This window comes from Protomyctophum parallelum (assembly GCF_964188405.1).
Source record: "Protomyctophum parallelum genome assembly, chromosome: 19".
Lineage (NCBI taxonomy): Eukaryota > Metazoa > Chordata > Actinopteri > Myctophiformes > Myctophidae > Protomyctophum > Protomyctophum parallelum.
The window spans coordinates 19,065,766-19,082,398 of record NC_139717.1 but is presented as its reverse complement, the minus strand read 5'-3'; the positions used below and the strand labels follow the sequence as shown (position 1 = coordinate 19,082,398).

Below are 16,633 nucleotides of genomic sequence, written 5' to 3'. Positions count from 1 at the left end.
AGAGGGAACAACATGGCGGCAGCGTGTTGACAACAAACAGAGAAGAACACGTTTGAATTTAATAAACAACTAAATTACAACCACCAACACTAAACAAACAGCTACATACATAACCAAACAAGGTGCAACAACAGCGGTCATGTCGGCCACGGCGGTGCGAGGCGTGCTGACCCACAGGGACGGCGTGACGCAGCAGAGTTTCAGCGGGGCCGTGGCGGCCACCACGGAGGGGCGGCAGAGTCTGACGGCGCTGATGGGGGCCGTCAGACAGCTGAGCGCAGAGGTCTCATCTGCACTCACTGGCCTCATGGAGGCTGAGAAACACACTCACACACAAGATGATGATGAGGAGGAGGAGGATGGTGAGACTGACACCATGCTTACATTTTGATTGATTGATTGAAAAATGTTTTAACAGTTTGCAGAATGTGTACAGACAGTTCAATACAAAATCTGCTACTATGCGAGGATATCACCAGGAAAAGCAAGACACTTGTTTACACCAGGGTCCTCCATTTTCAATTTATCCGAAGAACATATAAAGACATACAAATATACTTCTATGAAAAACAGTAAATCATCAAATTGATTGATTGAAATTTGTATTCAGTTTGCAGAATGGGTACAGTTCAAAGAAAGTACAGGTCAATACAAAATCAGCTAAGAGATTAAAACCAGAAAAAGCACTGAGACTTGTTTACAATTGATTGATTGAATACTGTATTAGACAGAATGTTTAGATGAATTGAATACACAGGAAACAAGCCATAGGTTTTCTTGGGTGAACTGATCCCTTTCAGCATCCTTTAGTATGCATCTCTACTAGTACCAAACTCTTAATAAAGTACTCAATCAATCAAAACAAAGACAACACAAGGTACAGTTAGACATGTTGGCTATAAGGATGACACAAACACAGTCCTGTGGACGTGTTGTTTCCATTGTGGGCATGTATTCAATCATCAACATAGCATAAAAAATAACACAAAATATCATCAAAGTTAGTAAAAAAAAGGGAACATCTCCTTTCTATGGGAAAAGTGAGTTTACCACCTCGCCTCCCCATGTGTGGTTTCATGAAAGATGTATTTTCATGCCTGTTTTGAAGGAACATTTTATACAGGATGGTGTCAGAGTAGTAGAAAGAGATGTCACTTGTAGCTGGGTTTTTGAACTGTCCACAGCCCACCAATGAAGTCAGAGTGAGTGAGTAGACACAAATTGTACCATCATATAATGAGCATTAGTGAGGAGCATTAGTATGAATAACATAGTACAGTTGGAAATGGGTGGTCCTTTAAATGTTTTTTTTTTTTAAATTTGGGTCAATAAATACGCAATAATTTGCGTTTTTAAGGTTTGGGGAGCCCCCTGAACTATGGGGCGGCTGGAAGGTTCCCACTTCCCAGTTCGAACCCGGGCTCCCCCAGAGTTAGTGTCGAAGTGTCGTTGACTCCTTGAGCAAGACTCTGAATGAACCCCTAATTGCTCCCTATGTGCAGGACAGTTGGTGCCATCGGTGTATGAATGTCTGTGTGAATGGGCACAATCTATCAGAGATTAAAATAGGGTGCATTTTGCATCCCAAAACGCAGTTTATAGTTAAGGGACACAATAAAACAACGACCTCTGCATCCACGGGATGCACTACTGTACTACCGTACTGTTTTTTTATTCTGGTTTATTTTGCTAGCTTTAGTTATAATAATAATTTCTACATGAATATAATCATTTAAAATGAAATGGGAGTTAAATGCTGTAAAAATGGCAAAATATGACTCCTAAATGTCGTTGGAAGTGGGACTCATCAAATGTCCCTGGGTCTCATCTAAAATACCATCCCTGCATCCCGGGACTCATTAGATTGAAAACCTATTTACATCACATTCTATGTAAAGCGCTTTGGATAAAAGCGCTATATAAATGCACCATTTACCATTTATGGGATGGAATAAATAATGCAGGTAACCGTTTGTGTTCCAGATGAGGACAGTGATGAAGATGAAGCCACAGCGCCCCCTCCAGAACCTCCACCTAAAAGATCCAAAACCAGCGGCTGCAACTGACACTCTCCGCTGTATATCTCCATATCATTTAGATCCCCATCAAACGGGCTCACACTGGATTCAAAGGAACCCCGACCGCTTATAAAAGGCAATGGAAAAGTGGCCTTCCTCCTCCCAGTGTGGAGGTGCAATATGAGCTTGTAGGTCTGCTACAAGCGCCACACCATCACTCGGAAGTAAGAATCAGACACTTCACTTCACATCGGGAGTTCCTCAACAGCCTACTACACACAGGATGTGTGAGTGAACGCACCTCAAAACATTAGGTTCGGGAATCCAGGGCTTAAAGCAAAAAAAGAGAGAATACTACTAATCTCACAACATTTTTGTTCCGCCGTCCCAATCTGTGATTTGTGAAACAAAAAGTGTGGAGGGGTCTAGTCTATTTGGGTTTAGTGGAAGATGATTCTGAACATAAAGAAGTGACTGAAATAATTTGTGACGACTGAGGAGGACTTTTAATCCGTGAGGATCTCTTGAGATTTGATTACATGCAACTGGCACCTGCGCGTGCACTCGTGCAGTCGCAATTGTACAAACTATAGATTTACACATTGTTCAATCTCTGTGTACTTTTTATTAAAGTGGTTACTTTTCATATCCGTCAGTCCTTTACTTTTATAAATCAACACACACTTAACCAGCCACTTGGACCCAGCATCCATTATTCTGGGGGAACATCCTCTTATATTAAAATTCCAGGGGCCACAGTCAGTCACAATGTTACTCCAATCCTCACCAAACTTGGCACAAACGGTGTTCAGGGTCAGGGGGTATAGGCTACAGCAGTGTCTTAACAATTAAAATGGCCACAAATCTGATCAGCGTAATATAGAATTGGATCTAGTTAGCCAAAAAGCTTGTAGATGGGCTAAGAAATATGTTGTGTGTAGCTAGCAGTGTTGTTTTCGTCGAAATGATCGTCGACTACCTTTTTTCACTGACGAAAACTAAATGAAAACTAAGCTATGATGACTAAAACTAAATATACTGACATTTGTCAACAAATAAAAAAGTAGACTAAAATGTTAGGAAAGGACCCAGTAGAGAAGAGATCCAGTATACTGTATGTATGTATACCAAAGTGTGTAGACTGTAGAGGGAGCAAATAAAACGCTACAACTGACACTTTAAATACATATCTACAGTATATGTACATGTTTGATTAAAGTGTATTACTTTTCATATCCGACAGTCCCTTGCTTACACACTTCAATATTTATTTGACCGGCGTCCCGCAGTTCTCTCTATAACTCCCCCTCCTTTCTTCGCTGTACACTAAATATCTTAGTCGATAGCCGATCTACAAGCTTGCGTGGATTGGAGAGTTTGTGACTACCTTATATCCATTGGAAAGATGTCCATTTCTTTAAAAGTAATGATTCTACATACATAATCTATATACATAATGATACCTTGTGAAACGGGACATGCTGCACAATGAGTACTTTTGTTTCTTGGAAGTATAGCTTGATGCCATTACTGTTGTAGGCCTACTTTTACGGTAGATCTGCTAATATATTTTCACTCCTTTTGCGCAACTTAATGTGTCTTTTCCAAACCGTTCAATAAAGGAAGTAGAAGACAGGAATGCATTATAGTCTTCAAAATCACAGTGTATTCAGATATAGAAAGGCAAGGAAATCACAAGCACCAACATAAATAAACACCCATTCTGTAGAAAAGTTCAAATAAGGACAAGCCCTTTTTTTTACACACAAACAATCACAATGATAATAATGAATCCGATGTGAAGAAACAAACATCACACGTAGTTCAATTTTCAGTTCATTTTCCCCAAAAACAGAAAAGTCAATACTTTCAGTAAAGAGCTGGTTGATCTAGAAAAGTTGTTCTCAAACTGAAGTACCCCAAATTATGTATTTGGCCGCAGACCCTCATCTGAAAATATGTTGTGCCAGGGAACCCCATACAAGATTTGTCTTGTTTCAAAAAGTCCAATAGCTCACGAGACAGAAAGCCGTTAAAGCGCGTTGTGAGCCTGTAGATCGGCTATTTACAGGCTGTGGTTAAACGGATTCTGAAGCTATATTAACCAAATTAGCTGGAGACCCCCTGGCACCTCCCCATGGACCTACGGAAGTCACTGGACCCCACTTTGAGAACCACTGGTCTAGAGAAAAGAAAAGCAAGCAGTTTGACCCTGGATTAAATTTCTAAATTCGGGAACCACAGAAATAGTCCAAGGTGCTGCAAGTGGTATATCTTTTTGCTTTTGTTTTGTTAAAATAGTTCTAGTTCAGTAACGGGGTTCTCCCCTTCTCTCCGGATCTTTAGCAACCACTAAATACATTTTCAGGTCGGGATAACAACTTTCATCTAATCAGGAGAGAGAACCTATGCAGGATAAACAAGTGAAATTGGAAGTGATTAACCCATTTAGGCTTGACGTCGAAATACAAAAAACGTTTGCTCTGAAAGAATATATATTCAAAGATTTGTGCCGCATTTTTTACGATTTTTCAAAAATAGCTAAAGTATAACATAATGCTTAGTTAAAACACCAAAAGGGGTTCCCTAAACGAGCAGACAAAAGTGGAACTGGAACACAGGCGTATTACATTAGCTTTCTATCCTGATCGGGTGAAATTTGTTACTGAATAAACACTATGTAGCAAGGGTTACTATCACAATATAGAGCTTTAACCTTTTTAACAATAAACTTTAGTTTTAACCCAAACAAAAAGTATATATCACTTGCACTACCTTTAATGGGATACCAAGCTCCGATAAATCCATATAAAAAAGACATCCGGTCTAAGATGATCAAATTAAGATGAACCTAACCTAGTTTTATTTCTATATCTCTTGTCAGTTAAAGTTGTAATGAGAATCTTCCATTATAGATAACAATGACCATTGAGGTTCTCAAACTGGGGTCCAGGGGGACCCTCGTGGCTCCTGGAGGGGGTTTCTATGGACCCTTACAGGTAGGCTATGTACCTAAAAAAAAGAATACAATGTTTTAATTGTTTTGAGAACCACTCAGGTGATTCTTGATTAACAAATCAGAAAACCCAGAACGGGTCAAACTGGAGTGATGTAGCAATGGCTTAAAAAAAACATTTAAATCACTTTACACAAAACAAAAGACATTTAGATCCATATTCTTTCATTTGTCACCTTTAGACACTTTTTTCTTTTTAGGTAAAAAGGTAAAATGGCAGGTCGTATTTATGACTAATCAGGAATGTCCTAGAAAGTAATGACAGTCTCTGTATTAGTTAACATTTGTCAGTATAAAAATAAAAGAAAGGGCAAAATAAGACATACATTTTGGGATGTAGGGTTAAGCATTGCCATTCCACATAAACTCATAACTTCAATCTTTAAGTTAACAGTTCACCCAAAAAATTACTTATTTTCTATCAATTACACACCCCATGAAGCTTTGAATTCACAATGATCTTCTTGGTTTTTTCTTTTAGATATTAATCATTGCTATAGTGTTTGTTCAATAACGGGGGTTCTCCAGCTCTTTAATAAACAGAAAATACATTAGAGGTGACAACATATCAGCCGATCCGGAGAGAGGTAGCCATTTATCAGCTTCATTTTAGTGTTCCAGTTCCAATTTTGTCTGCAGTTCTCTATCCTGATTGGATAAAATTGGTATCCTGACCTGAAAATGCATTTTCTGTTTAGTAAAAGGCTGGAGACGGGGAGATTACCGTTACTGAAAAAACACGCTCTAGCAATATATATACAATATAGAGCTTTTAGTTTTTAACACTTATTTCAACAAAAGAAAAGCACTTACTCTACCCTTAACATACAATATCGTCACTGTCGGGCAGAAACCTTGTATACTGAATCTTTATTTTTTGTTTTATTTGCAAATTACTGTCGTACAACAGCGTATCGCAAAAGTAGCGACACGCTGTGAGCTCGTAGGTAGAAGCTTTCCAGCTGACAGACAGTGACGATATACAGTACGTTACCGTAATGTGAAAACATGTCTTCCTATATATGGTTCAAAAGGCACCAGCTGTAGGTTTAGTTTTCATTCCTTAACAAAAAGCAACACATAATTCATTGTACCAGTAGTTAATTAAATACTGAAACACAGGTAAAGGATCCAAACATTTGCACTGCAGTACTGTTGTCAGCTTCAGTTTCATGAATACATTCACACCCCCCAAAAGAAAAACACTGGTGTCGTCTTGGCAAAATATGTTTTTTTGTAATGTCCCATGATTTTATAAACATCCTTGAATCAGATTATGCCGGCATATGTAGTGACTTTGGAAGGTCTTCAAACCTTCCAAACGGTCCACACCGTTATTAAAGCTGATCTTTAGGACTTAAGGACACACTTTTATATTAACTCAGATCTTTATCGTTATTTTACTATAACACCGTAATTCGCAAGTCATGAAATCAGATTTGTGAAATCAGAAATGGCCAACAATAGCAGCTCTACCATCTCACAAAGCTTGTATGTAGATCAGCTATTTTTGGCAAGCAACACGACCAGACCACGACTAAATCCAGCCTCAGTGTCCGAGTGTGTCCGACTGAGACAATGTTGAGGAATCAGATTTGGATCTCATTTCAAACCACAACGGGATGTGGCTCAAATCCCCAAAACAGCTTCCATGTGTCCTTTTAGCTGTTCAGACTCCATCAAATCAATCTAGTCCCAATCTGGACGGGCCAAAGATCTTTTTTTTTTAATCAGCTGTGTGGAGTCAGTGACTCTTCACTATGGGGGTTGGAGAATAGCACAATGATCTGAGTGTCATAATTAAAGACTATATTATTCATTATGCAAATGAGGCATTTTGTATTGTAATTCCACCTAACCTTTAGCAAAATAATTTTACAAAACAATGTTTAAAAATGTATTCTGACTTTGTCTTCACGTGACACTGTAGAGAGGAATCGAAGGGTCCTCTGAACTATTCTCTTTCCTGTGTGACGTGTGTATCTTCAGTGCAGTCTCGCGAGCCACACTGTTGCCTTCCACAATGTTCAAGTTCAATGTTCAACGGAAGTTCTGGAAATGATCCGGCCTCCTCCCCCGCTTCCGTTTCATCTTTACAGTCGCACAGATTTGTCCTATTAATCGAAATTAATCAAAGCTTGCTGCTTATGAGAAATAGAAATTCCCAAATAAAATCTACAAATATTTTAATATTTTTTTCGTGAAAGGAAATGACGAACAGACGACAGCTTCCTTTTTAGGTGTAGTTCCAGACACTATATAGCATTTGGACATTGTGGAATAGTTTGTCTTGCTACGCGAGACCAACTTCAGTGTAAACCTCAATACATTCAACCTCAACACAGTCTAGTGTAGTGTCTAGGATAGGATACATGTCTAGGAATAGGATACAAGAGCAAGCACTCCTGTCCTCTCCTAAATCAAAAGATTATTATTTTAGGAAGATATGCCATCCTGTGCTTTGCCACTAGGCGTGAAAGTGGTACACATAATGGTCTCCTAATTTGGCACCGTATGACGGCATATGTCCCCGCGATTACTGGCGCTAGGATCTTGCACGAGTGTGTTGCTGGGTCAGAGGAAGGTCGATAACAAAGTTATCTTGCAAAGGTCTTGCTTTCCTATTTACTGTCTTGGGCTTAGTCTGCTGTGTGAACTCCTCCTGCCTTGGACAAGAGGATACAAAGACCAAGTGCTCCTGCCCTCAACCAAAAGGTGTCAATCAAGTGCAGTCGGCTGATCTGATTGGGGGCTGCAGCGAAGGAGGTGTGTTTTTTTACTGAGGACAGCCAGATGGGTTTGAGTCGGCTGCTGATTCCGGAGAGTCCTTGATCATGGAATACAGAGGAGTTGTTGTTTTTTTTTACAGATATCTTGTCAAAAATGGCTAAATTTGGAAAAGATCGTTTTTCAAAATGAGAAAACAAAAAAATGGCCGATCTAAAGTCTCAGAACGCAATGTGCTTTTAGATCGCAGATTTTTTTAAGTTGATGAAAACGTTTGAAAATTGTCACCTATGCCCAAAATAGTGACGGCAGGTTGAAAGAAATTGGGACACATCCGCTGAATAATTGCCGATATCAACATAGTCAGAAAAGTCAAAATAAGGCCTTGTCTCTCTGGGGTGAACTCCTCCCGCCTGGGACACGAGCATGCAAACTTGCAAAGTACCAACCGCTCCCATTCCTTAACTCAATTCAGGTGTCAATCAACTGCAGTCGGCTGATCTGATTGGATGCCTTGGTGAAGGAGGTGTGTCTGTTGCAGAGGACCGCCAGACAGACAGGCAGGATGCAGTAACCCAGGGTCTTTGGGTCGGCCCGTGTGCATGAGTACAGGAAGAGAAACACCTGCCAAAACGTAATCCATAATGGGTCAAATGATCAGTTTGTGTGTGTGTGTGTGTTAAGTTGTGTGTGTGTTGCAGTGGTCAATCGGTGTGTGCGAGAGAAACAGAGTCAATAGGTCATAGTCTCTAAACAGCAGGGGTGAATGGGTCATGCTCATACATACATACAGAACTACACACTGGCTCACTTAACGTCAATGGGTGGTGCTCATACATAGACACTCATACTCATAGTCCCGTACATGCAGACAATACATACTTATACATAGACATACTGTACACACAAAGTCACTCAATGGAGGTGTTTGGCACCGCTCAAAAACAATAGTAGATCTACAAGCTTGCAGCGCGCCTTGAGCTGGTGCATAATTGCTTTAATGTATGTTTTGTATTAGCAATCAAATCTACAAAGTCGAGTTTACAATCGCAGTGAGGAACCATGGAGCCAAGAAGATGCAGCAGGCATACCTGGAGGTATGGCACCAGGAAGATGGCCGCCCAGGCCCACGCGGGCAGCAGCATCAGGCGGCTCTTCACACTCTGACCCCACGAGAGAGAGGAGGAGGGTGGAAGAGGTGGAACAGGAGGAGAGGCTGCTGCAGCGCCTCCCAGTGGAGGAGGAGGAGGCTGCTGCTGCTCCGCCACACTCTCTACGACATGCTCCAGGCTGAAGCGCTGGATCTCAAAGACGTAGTAGACGGCCGCTATGCTGCACAGCAGGTACACGCACACCCCCATCCACCCCATCCTCTGGCGGAAGTTCATCATTCTCCATTCTTAACACCTGCCGCAGGGGAGGATGGAGCAAATAATAATAATATGTCAGCGATTGACATGAAAACAAAATAATGGAGTGTGGGGGGGGGGGGGGGGGCAAAATAGCAGATTCACAAGCTCATAACGCATCATAATGCATGGCCCCGTGCTCGGGTGGCGCATTGGCGCAAAGTGCCTGCTCACCACCACTGAGGATGTGGGTTCGAATCCACCATGGTGCAACCGGCTTTGTCAAGCGTCTAAACACAAACACAATTGCCCCGTGTTCGGGGGAGGGTGATACTATACTATACTATACTATACTGGTCACTGCACGTACTCCTACGGGCTGGGGCGGGAGGAGTAGGACGAAGGCTCTACGACGTCCTCCCGGTGGGGGCTCCTCACTGGCAGGTGAGCCAGTAGGATACAACATCAGTGAATGATGTCATCAAGATGTGTTTCACCATGTTAATGATTTTTTTCATATTACAGTTCTAGGCAACACAGAATGGGGAGACTCTTTTATTATTGCCACACAACAGATCTAAGGTAAATTCATGACATAGTAAAATGATGAAAATGGGTGTTTTTCCCATTTAAAATCCCCAAAGTATAAATTACTACTATTATTACTATTTTCAAATGTAGGCTATTTAAAAATCCTTGGAAAAATAGCAAATCTATTATGGGTCTTATCACGACACATTGTGAGCTTGTAGATTTCGTTTTTTGTAATATTCCAAATCTACAAAGTATCTAAAGTTTTACATTAATAATTGTATTATTTGTATTATAGTATAAAGTAAAAGATATCTGTCAAAACTGTACTTTAAGTACAGTAGTTGAGTTAATGTACTTAATTACTTTACACCACTGCACAAAACATTAATATTGTAATTAGTACAGTATGCAACGCTTATATGTTCATAGAAGTTATATAACTATTAACAACAAGTGAAAAGTCTATTTATTCAGTTCAGTTTTATGTATTTCCAGCTGTTTTGGACAACAAAGTGAATACAGATTGGAGGCAAAGTCCAAGGCACACCTTTCATTATTAGAAAGTGTCCAAGAAAGTTTCCGATCGAGTTTAATTAGTTCTTATGTAAACAATGCGTGGCCTACATTTGTCTTCATAGGCTGCTAACATACTTTAGCAGACTAGCAGCTGTCATGAACCTCTCTAGGTAAACGTTGTGTTAAATGACATGCATTTATTTTATGACATAAACAAAGTCTATATGATCTGACCTTCCTTCAGGTGTTGAGCTTTTTCTCTTCATTTCATTAAACAGTCGTTTTGTCACCAGATGAAAAACAACAACACAAAATACACACACACACACACACGTATGGAATACTTCCTGTTTTGTCATGTGACGTGTTGTTGAACGTCACTCCACGTTCCTACATAATGCTATGTAACGCTGGTACCACCTAGTGACCAAAAGGGGAACTACACCAGTACAGCCTCCTCAGACCCTCTTTCAACTCAATGCAAAATACCTTGTGCAAACAGTGAGAGAGAGGGAGAAAGAGAGAGAGAGAGAGAGAGAGAGAGAGAAAGAGAGAGAGAGAGAGAGAGAGAGAGTGAGTGAGTGAGTGAGTGAACGAGTGATCGAGTGAGCGAGTGAGCGAGTGAGCGAGTGATCGAGTGAGTGAGTGAGTGAGTGAGTGAGTGAGTGAGTGAGTGAGTGAGTGTGTGTGTGTGTGTGTGTGTGTGTGTGTGCACAAATGACCATTGAAGACAAGACAAGATAAGAGTCCGACATACACAAATTGAATGCAACAATAAAGGGTATGCGCAATCGCATGCATAAAGTGAATGGCAAAGTGATTTTAACGTCGTTTAATGCAATCACATTGGACTTTTCTGTTTGGATGTTCCCACATAACTTCCTGGTTTGATGATGATGTCACGCGCATACCCAGTCTATTTGCTCAGGCATAATGCACCTCAGAAACCCCACCCCGCTCTAAATGGCCAGCACCCCCATATCCCCTGATTAAAATGTTCCCTATTGGATGAGATTCTGAAAAAGCAAATGATTTGTGATTTGATAATTCCTGCAAAAGTGTGCTTTGGGTGGTAACTATGTGTTTATGAAGCAGAGCGTGTGTGTCTGTGTCCTTAAAATATTGTGTATGTAAGCAGTCGTTTATGTGTATGATCTATTTGAAATACATTGCAGGTTGTAGTGGGCGCTTTGCCAAGGCCTCTCTCCCTGGTCTCCCAGGCAGGCTCACTTATAGATACGGTATTTGCATAAGAGCAGGACCCCCCAGTCACAATTTTCTGGAGCCGTCGCTGGTGTGTGGTCTGAATGCTGGTCACGAAAGTTTGGTAGCACCATGTTCTTGACGCGCTCCCTTGATGTTCTGTGTTTGTTTTATTGTGAAATGGTTGGCTGAAATTGGTTGATTGTCCGATTACTGTTAAGCCGTTTGACTTGATGTGACTATATACTGGTGGCAGCTTTTTTTAACAGCCACTTGTGATATAGGTTAGATTAGAGTAGCTAGATTATATTAGATTTCAATTGTCATTTTTATTTTATTTTAGGTAAGTTGGTGTTTACTTAAAGTTATTTTTGATTGTTTATTGATTTGCAACCAGGGCTTATTTTCTATGTAGGTTTAAGTTTACTTTAATGTTATGTCTTGAACATGTCCATTTATACATTTTATTTTTGGTTGGAAACCCGTTAAATTACCATCGTAGTACTTCATGGTTGTCTAAAGAGTACTGGCCTTTATTTGTAATTGCATGTGAACTCTGAAAAGAACCTTACCAAAGGCAGCAAATAAAACAACAATTCACTTAGCCTCATAATGTTGCAATCCTTTATTCCCCTTTAAGGATTCTAACACGTACAGACAATATACAGAGAGTACAAAACATAATGTATTTGGCCACATACCCCCATCTGAACACATGTTGTGCCAGGGACCCCATGTAGGCCTACAAGTTTTGTGTTTCATGATTTCAAGTGTTTAGATGCTATAATGTTTTGCTGGGGACCTCCTGGACCTGGACAACTGCTTTTAAGGACAGTGTGGTTATGATTATCATCAGCATCATTCAGACAGTGTAGTCAGCTTTCATCTAGACATTACATCCAATAAGGCTTCTATTGTCGACACTGCAGATATAGGGACAGTTTGGTTATGTTTATCATCAGCATCATTCAGACAGTATAGTGGCAGCTTTCATCTATACAGTAAATCCAATCAGGCTTCTATTGTCGACACTGCAGACACTAGACCAGGTGCATGTCTGGCCTGGCTTCTGCTTTGAACACTGTGCCTCATTATCAACACTGCTGAACAATGGATATACTGGCTCTATATAAATGCACCATTTGCCATTTATTTTCCATTTCCAAAGGATATAGGCCTACCAGTAGACTGTGTGTGTGTGTGTGTGTGTGTGTGTGTGTGTGTGTGTGTGTGTGTGTGTGTGTGTGTGTGTGTGTGTGTGTGTGTGTGTGTGTGTGTGTGTGAGAAAGAAAATGCAAAAAGTGTAGTGAAAATAGCAGATCGGCTATTTAAATTTTCACTTTATTTGAAATAGGGTTTTGATCGATTGATTGATTATTTGATTGATTGATTGATTAATTGATTGATTGATTGATTGATTGATAGATTGATTGATTGATTGATTGATTGATTGATTGAAAATGTTATTAACAGTTTGCAGAATGGGTACAGTTCAAGGTTCAAGTACAAAATCTGCTATGAGGATAAAACCAGAAAAAAGTACTAAGCCTTGTTTACATAAAGGTTCTATATGACAAAAAAGCGGACTTCTATAAAAAAAAACGTGGGAGGTGCAATTCTAGTTAGCAGGCATAGACTTCAATAAGAGAAATAAACCTTCCAAGGAAGGGACTGCACACTCCAGGGAACAGAGACGGATCAACTTACTGCATCATCAACTTATTTATTAACTTATTTATTATTATTGTGCTAATAAATAAGTTGATGATGCAGTATAGTTGTCCGTCTCTTATTCCCTGGAGTGTGCAGTCCCTTCCTTGGAAGGATTATATTTGCCCTTTTGAAAAAAAAAAATTCACAGCCCCAAATGGGTCCCTCCCCATCGTTTGAGGAAACCAGTCCAGTGCTGTGGAGATGAGTGTTGCCTCCACTGATCAGAACAGTGTTTCAGTGTCTACAGTCCCAGCTTCATCATGTTGAGCAGGTCACACCTCAAGGCTGTGCTGGCCTCATCCAGGTGGATTGTCCAACACAGCAGCATCTGTAGCAAGCCTCCCAAGAACCACATCGGACCAGGGGTGAGTGTGCAGTGTTCATTTAATCTGCTAAAAACTAGGATGACAAATGTTTGTCGACTAAATTTTTTCACTGACAAAAAAAGGAAAAAATATATGCAAACTGAATGAAAACTAAGCTATGATGACTAAAACTAAGACCACATAGTATAATTAATTTGACAATTTTGTCAACAACTTAAAAAAAATGATGAGAATGTTAATGGGGTCTAGTGGAGAAGAGATGCAGAAGAACTAAAAGACAACTTTGGCGTTTACAAAAAATTACTTTCATTTGCCCCAATGTTCATAAGAGAAAAATAAGAAACTAAAGACAGACATACAGAGATGTGTGGAATTAATATAGATTTGTTTTTAGTTTCTTTGATAATTTATATTTAACGGTTTTTTATATAATTTATTTTTAACAAAACAACGGTTTAAGTACTTATTTTATTTATTATTATGCACTTTTGAATGCTATTTTTAAAAGAAAGTATAGTACTTTAACTCCAGTACAAATTTGACTTGAACTTGCCGTGGAGTAATATTTGAACAGGAGTATCTATACTTAAATTGTCTCAAGTACTGGAGTTGAGTACTTTATCCACCACAGAATAACGGCCGAGCTATACCAAGCGCGTGTACGGGCTCCGCATACGCACACTTTAAAATAGGACTGGATCTAAAAGTGTGTGGGTGTGTGTGCGTTTGTGTGTGTACACGCAAACGCACTTTGAAAAACACTTTGAAAAGCTCAGCTGTCAATGCAAAACCAGTAAAAATGAATCTAGTAAAAGCAAATAAGAACCATTATTAAAATAATAATTTATGATGATGATGATGATGATGATGATTATTATCATACAGATACTTTCTTATTATTAAAATAGTGTATTTTATGTTTACATCTGTCTGTCTGTCTGTCTGTCTGTCTGTCTGTCTGTCTGTCTGTCTGTCTGTCTCCCACAGCAGAGCGTGTTCGTAATCTGTGTGTTTGCAGTAGCGCTGTTGGTTCCAGCAGGATGGATCCTTCATCACTTGCCAGAGTACAGACAACAAGGCCGCTCCATCACGCCTCAACACCGCCTCCCGCCTAAAGGGTACAGACAACATGGCCACCCCATCACGCCTCCCACCTAAAGAGTACAGGCAACATGGTCACCGCGCCGACCTGAAGATTCTTGCTCGTCGTCATCACCATCATCAAAGCTCAGCAGAGAGAGACAGCAGCAGAAGACATGCCCACCCCACACATACTAAACTTGCTGGATCTAAACTTTGCAATCAAAATAAATCAAATCTGCACACCAGTGTGCTCCCATGTTTGCCAATTTATTTTAGGGTGGTAAACATTTGGAGACCACCAGGCACTTCCTCAGACCTTACCGGGAGAGGCAACCACAACCACTTCTAGGAGACCATCCGTGCAGCCTATACCATTTGCCTGCTGCGTCATTCTTTAGCGGCCTATACAAATTCTGCGGCTCAAACGCCTCCCATGCGATCGGAAGAAAACAACCTCCTCCCAGACAACGGGAGGCAGGCGACTGTCCTAAATCAGGATCACATTGTGAGCTTGTAGATCAGCTATTGTCAGCAAAGTGGCTCGGTATACTAGAGGTCTATAGCCTAGGTCAGGACAGTTTTGGTTTAAAATAAAGTATTTGGGGAAAAAAAGTCAAATTAATTACATCCTGCACATAATTACACATAACTGCACATATTGTACATTAAAACATCCATTAAAACTCGGACTGGGGAGGGAGTCTGGTCTGTGTCTAATGGTCATTATAACAACGTTAAAGAAAAAGAAGGGACAATTTGTGGTCAATCAAAATATGTTGGGACTTTTTTACGTGGTGGCATTCAAATTCATGTTGACATAATGACATGGCACACTGACTATCTTGAAAATAAAATCATGGCACTTCATTTCAAAACGGTTGCAGCCCCCTGATCTATATAGGACAGTGCATGGTTGTCAACCTTTTCTGGACCAGGACACCCCTGTAAATAACCTTTTTCCATCCACGGCAATACTGCTTTATAGCACAAGATCTTTATACCCCTAAGTAAGACAGTGGTTCTCAAACTGTGCGTCGGGACCCCCAGGTCGTCTTCAAATGTGTTGAGGGATGACCATTACTGCGTCAAAATACATTGCATTGGCTAAACTGTTAATTATTAAAAGAAATAGCGATCTACTGTACATGCTCTTATTGATTGACTATTGTCACAATATTTATCTGTGGAACCGAGTCTAATTAAATGCCACAACTGACTACATTCCTAGTGCTTGTCAGGGTGTGTGTGTGGGGGGGGGGTCACCAGTTCAAATATAATGATTATTTTGGGTGGTCGCGGCCGGAAATGCTTAAGAACCACTGAGGAAAACTTGAGAGAATATCCGTTTCCATTTTTAAAAAAAAGTTCTGCGTAGACGGAAAAAATGCTTAAAGGGATCAATTCCAAATATTTTCAAAGTGTTCTGCAGCCACCCCTGGACTTGTGTGACGCAAGTCCAGGGGTGGCTGCAGAATACTTTGATAATATTTGCCGTGACGGCACCCTAGGGAGAAACGTTGCACTAGTCTAGGCCACTGCTTCTCACAGTGGTTCCCTAGTAGATATATGCTATTTTCAGAAACAAGTGCTTAATTCACAATGTACTTTTTCCCCTTCGTGGAAATGTTGTGAGGTTCAATATTTGTCTTTGAAATGTTAAAGTATTCAAAAAGCTATTAAAAAAAAGTAAACCTCCTCCTTTGTTTGTATTGTGACGTTTTTGATCTGGTTTTAGTTTCTCTGGGATATTTGTTTAGTTTTTGGTGGACATGGATCTTAGAGATATAATTACTTCCTGTTGAGTGTGAGTAACTTCAACATTCCCCCTGTTTTTAGGCCATGTTTGTGTTCTTAACCCTTTCATGTCCTGGGGAAGTTGACTAGGGCCGTACTGTCCTGGGACAGTGTCACAGGAGAAGCTTATAGCGACTTGCTCAAGAGAGAAATTAGTGTTTCTCAATCTTTCAACTTTATGTTACAGCTGCAACTTGCAGGGAGTAACATACTACCCTGTCAGGTTCTACAGCCACTTGGTATTTGGCATTGGTCACACCTGGAACCCATCCACTAATCAGCCAGCTGAACCCTATTTAACCAGCTCCAAACACCCAGTGTGGTCACTGTTGATGCCAGACAGCAAAGAGGTAA

General features: G+C 40.3%; 2 protein-coding genes across 2 annotated transcripts; one reads left to right on the top strand and one right to left on the bottom strand.

The window, feature by feature from the left end:
* The first annotated feature begins 5 nt into the window (after positions 1–5).
* On the top strand, positions 6–2,666 carry LOC310877046 (uncharacterized protein). The gene is made up of 2 exons (XM_083790702.1): positions 6–362; positions 1,984–2,666. Exons 1-2 carry the CDS (start codon positions 140–142, stop codon positions 2,064–2,066), a joined length of 306 nt encoding a protein of 101 aa, XP_083646828.1. The 5' UTR covers positions 6–139; the 3' UTR covers positions 2,067–2,666.
* Positions 2,667–7,442: 4,776 nt separating this feature from the next.
* tmem251 (transmembrane protein 251) lies at positions 7,443–10,518 on the bottom strand. Its single transcript, XM_083790766.1, has 3 exons — positions 10,395–10,518; positions 8,853–9,168; positions 7,443–8,385 (listed from the first exon to the last, which is right to left on the bottom strand). The coding sequence occupies exons 2-3, from the start codon at positions 9,150–9,152 to the stop codon at positions 8,233–8,235; spliced, it is 453 nt and encodes a 150-aa protein (XP_083646892.1). The 5' UTR covers positions 9,153–9,168; positions 10,395–10,518; the 3' UTR covers positions 7,443–8,232.
* Between the last annotated feature and the right edge of the window lie 6,115 nt (positions 10,519–16,633).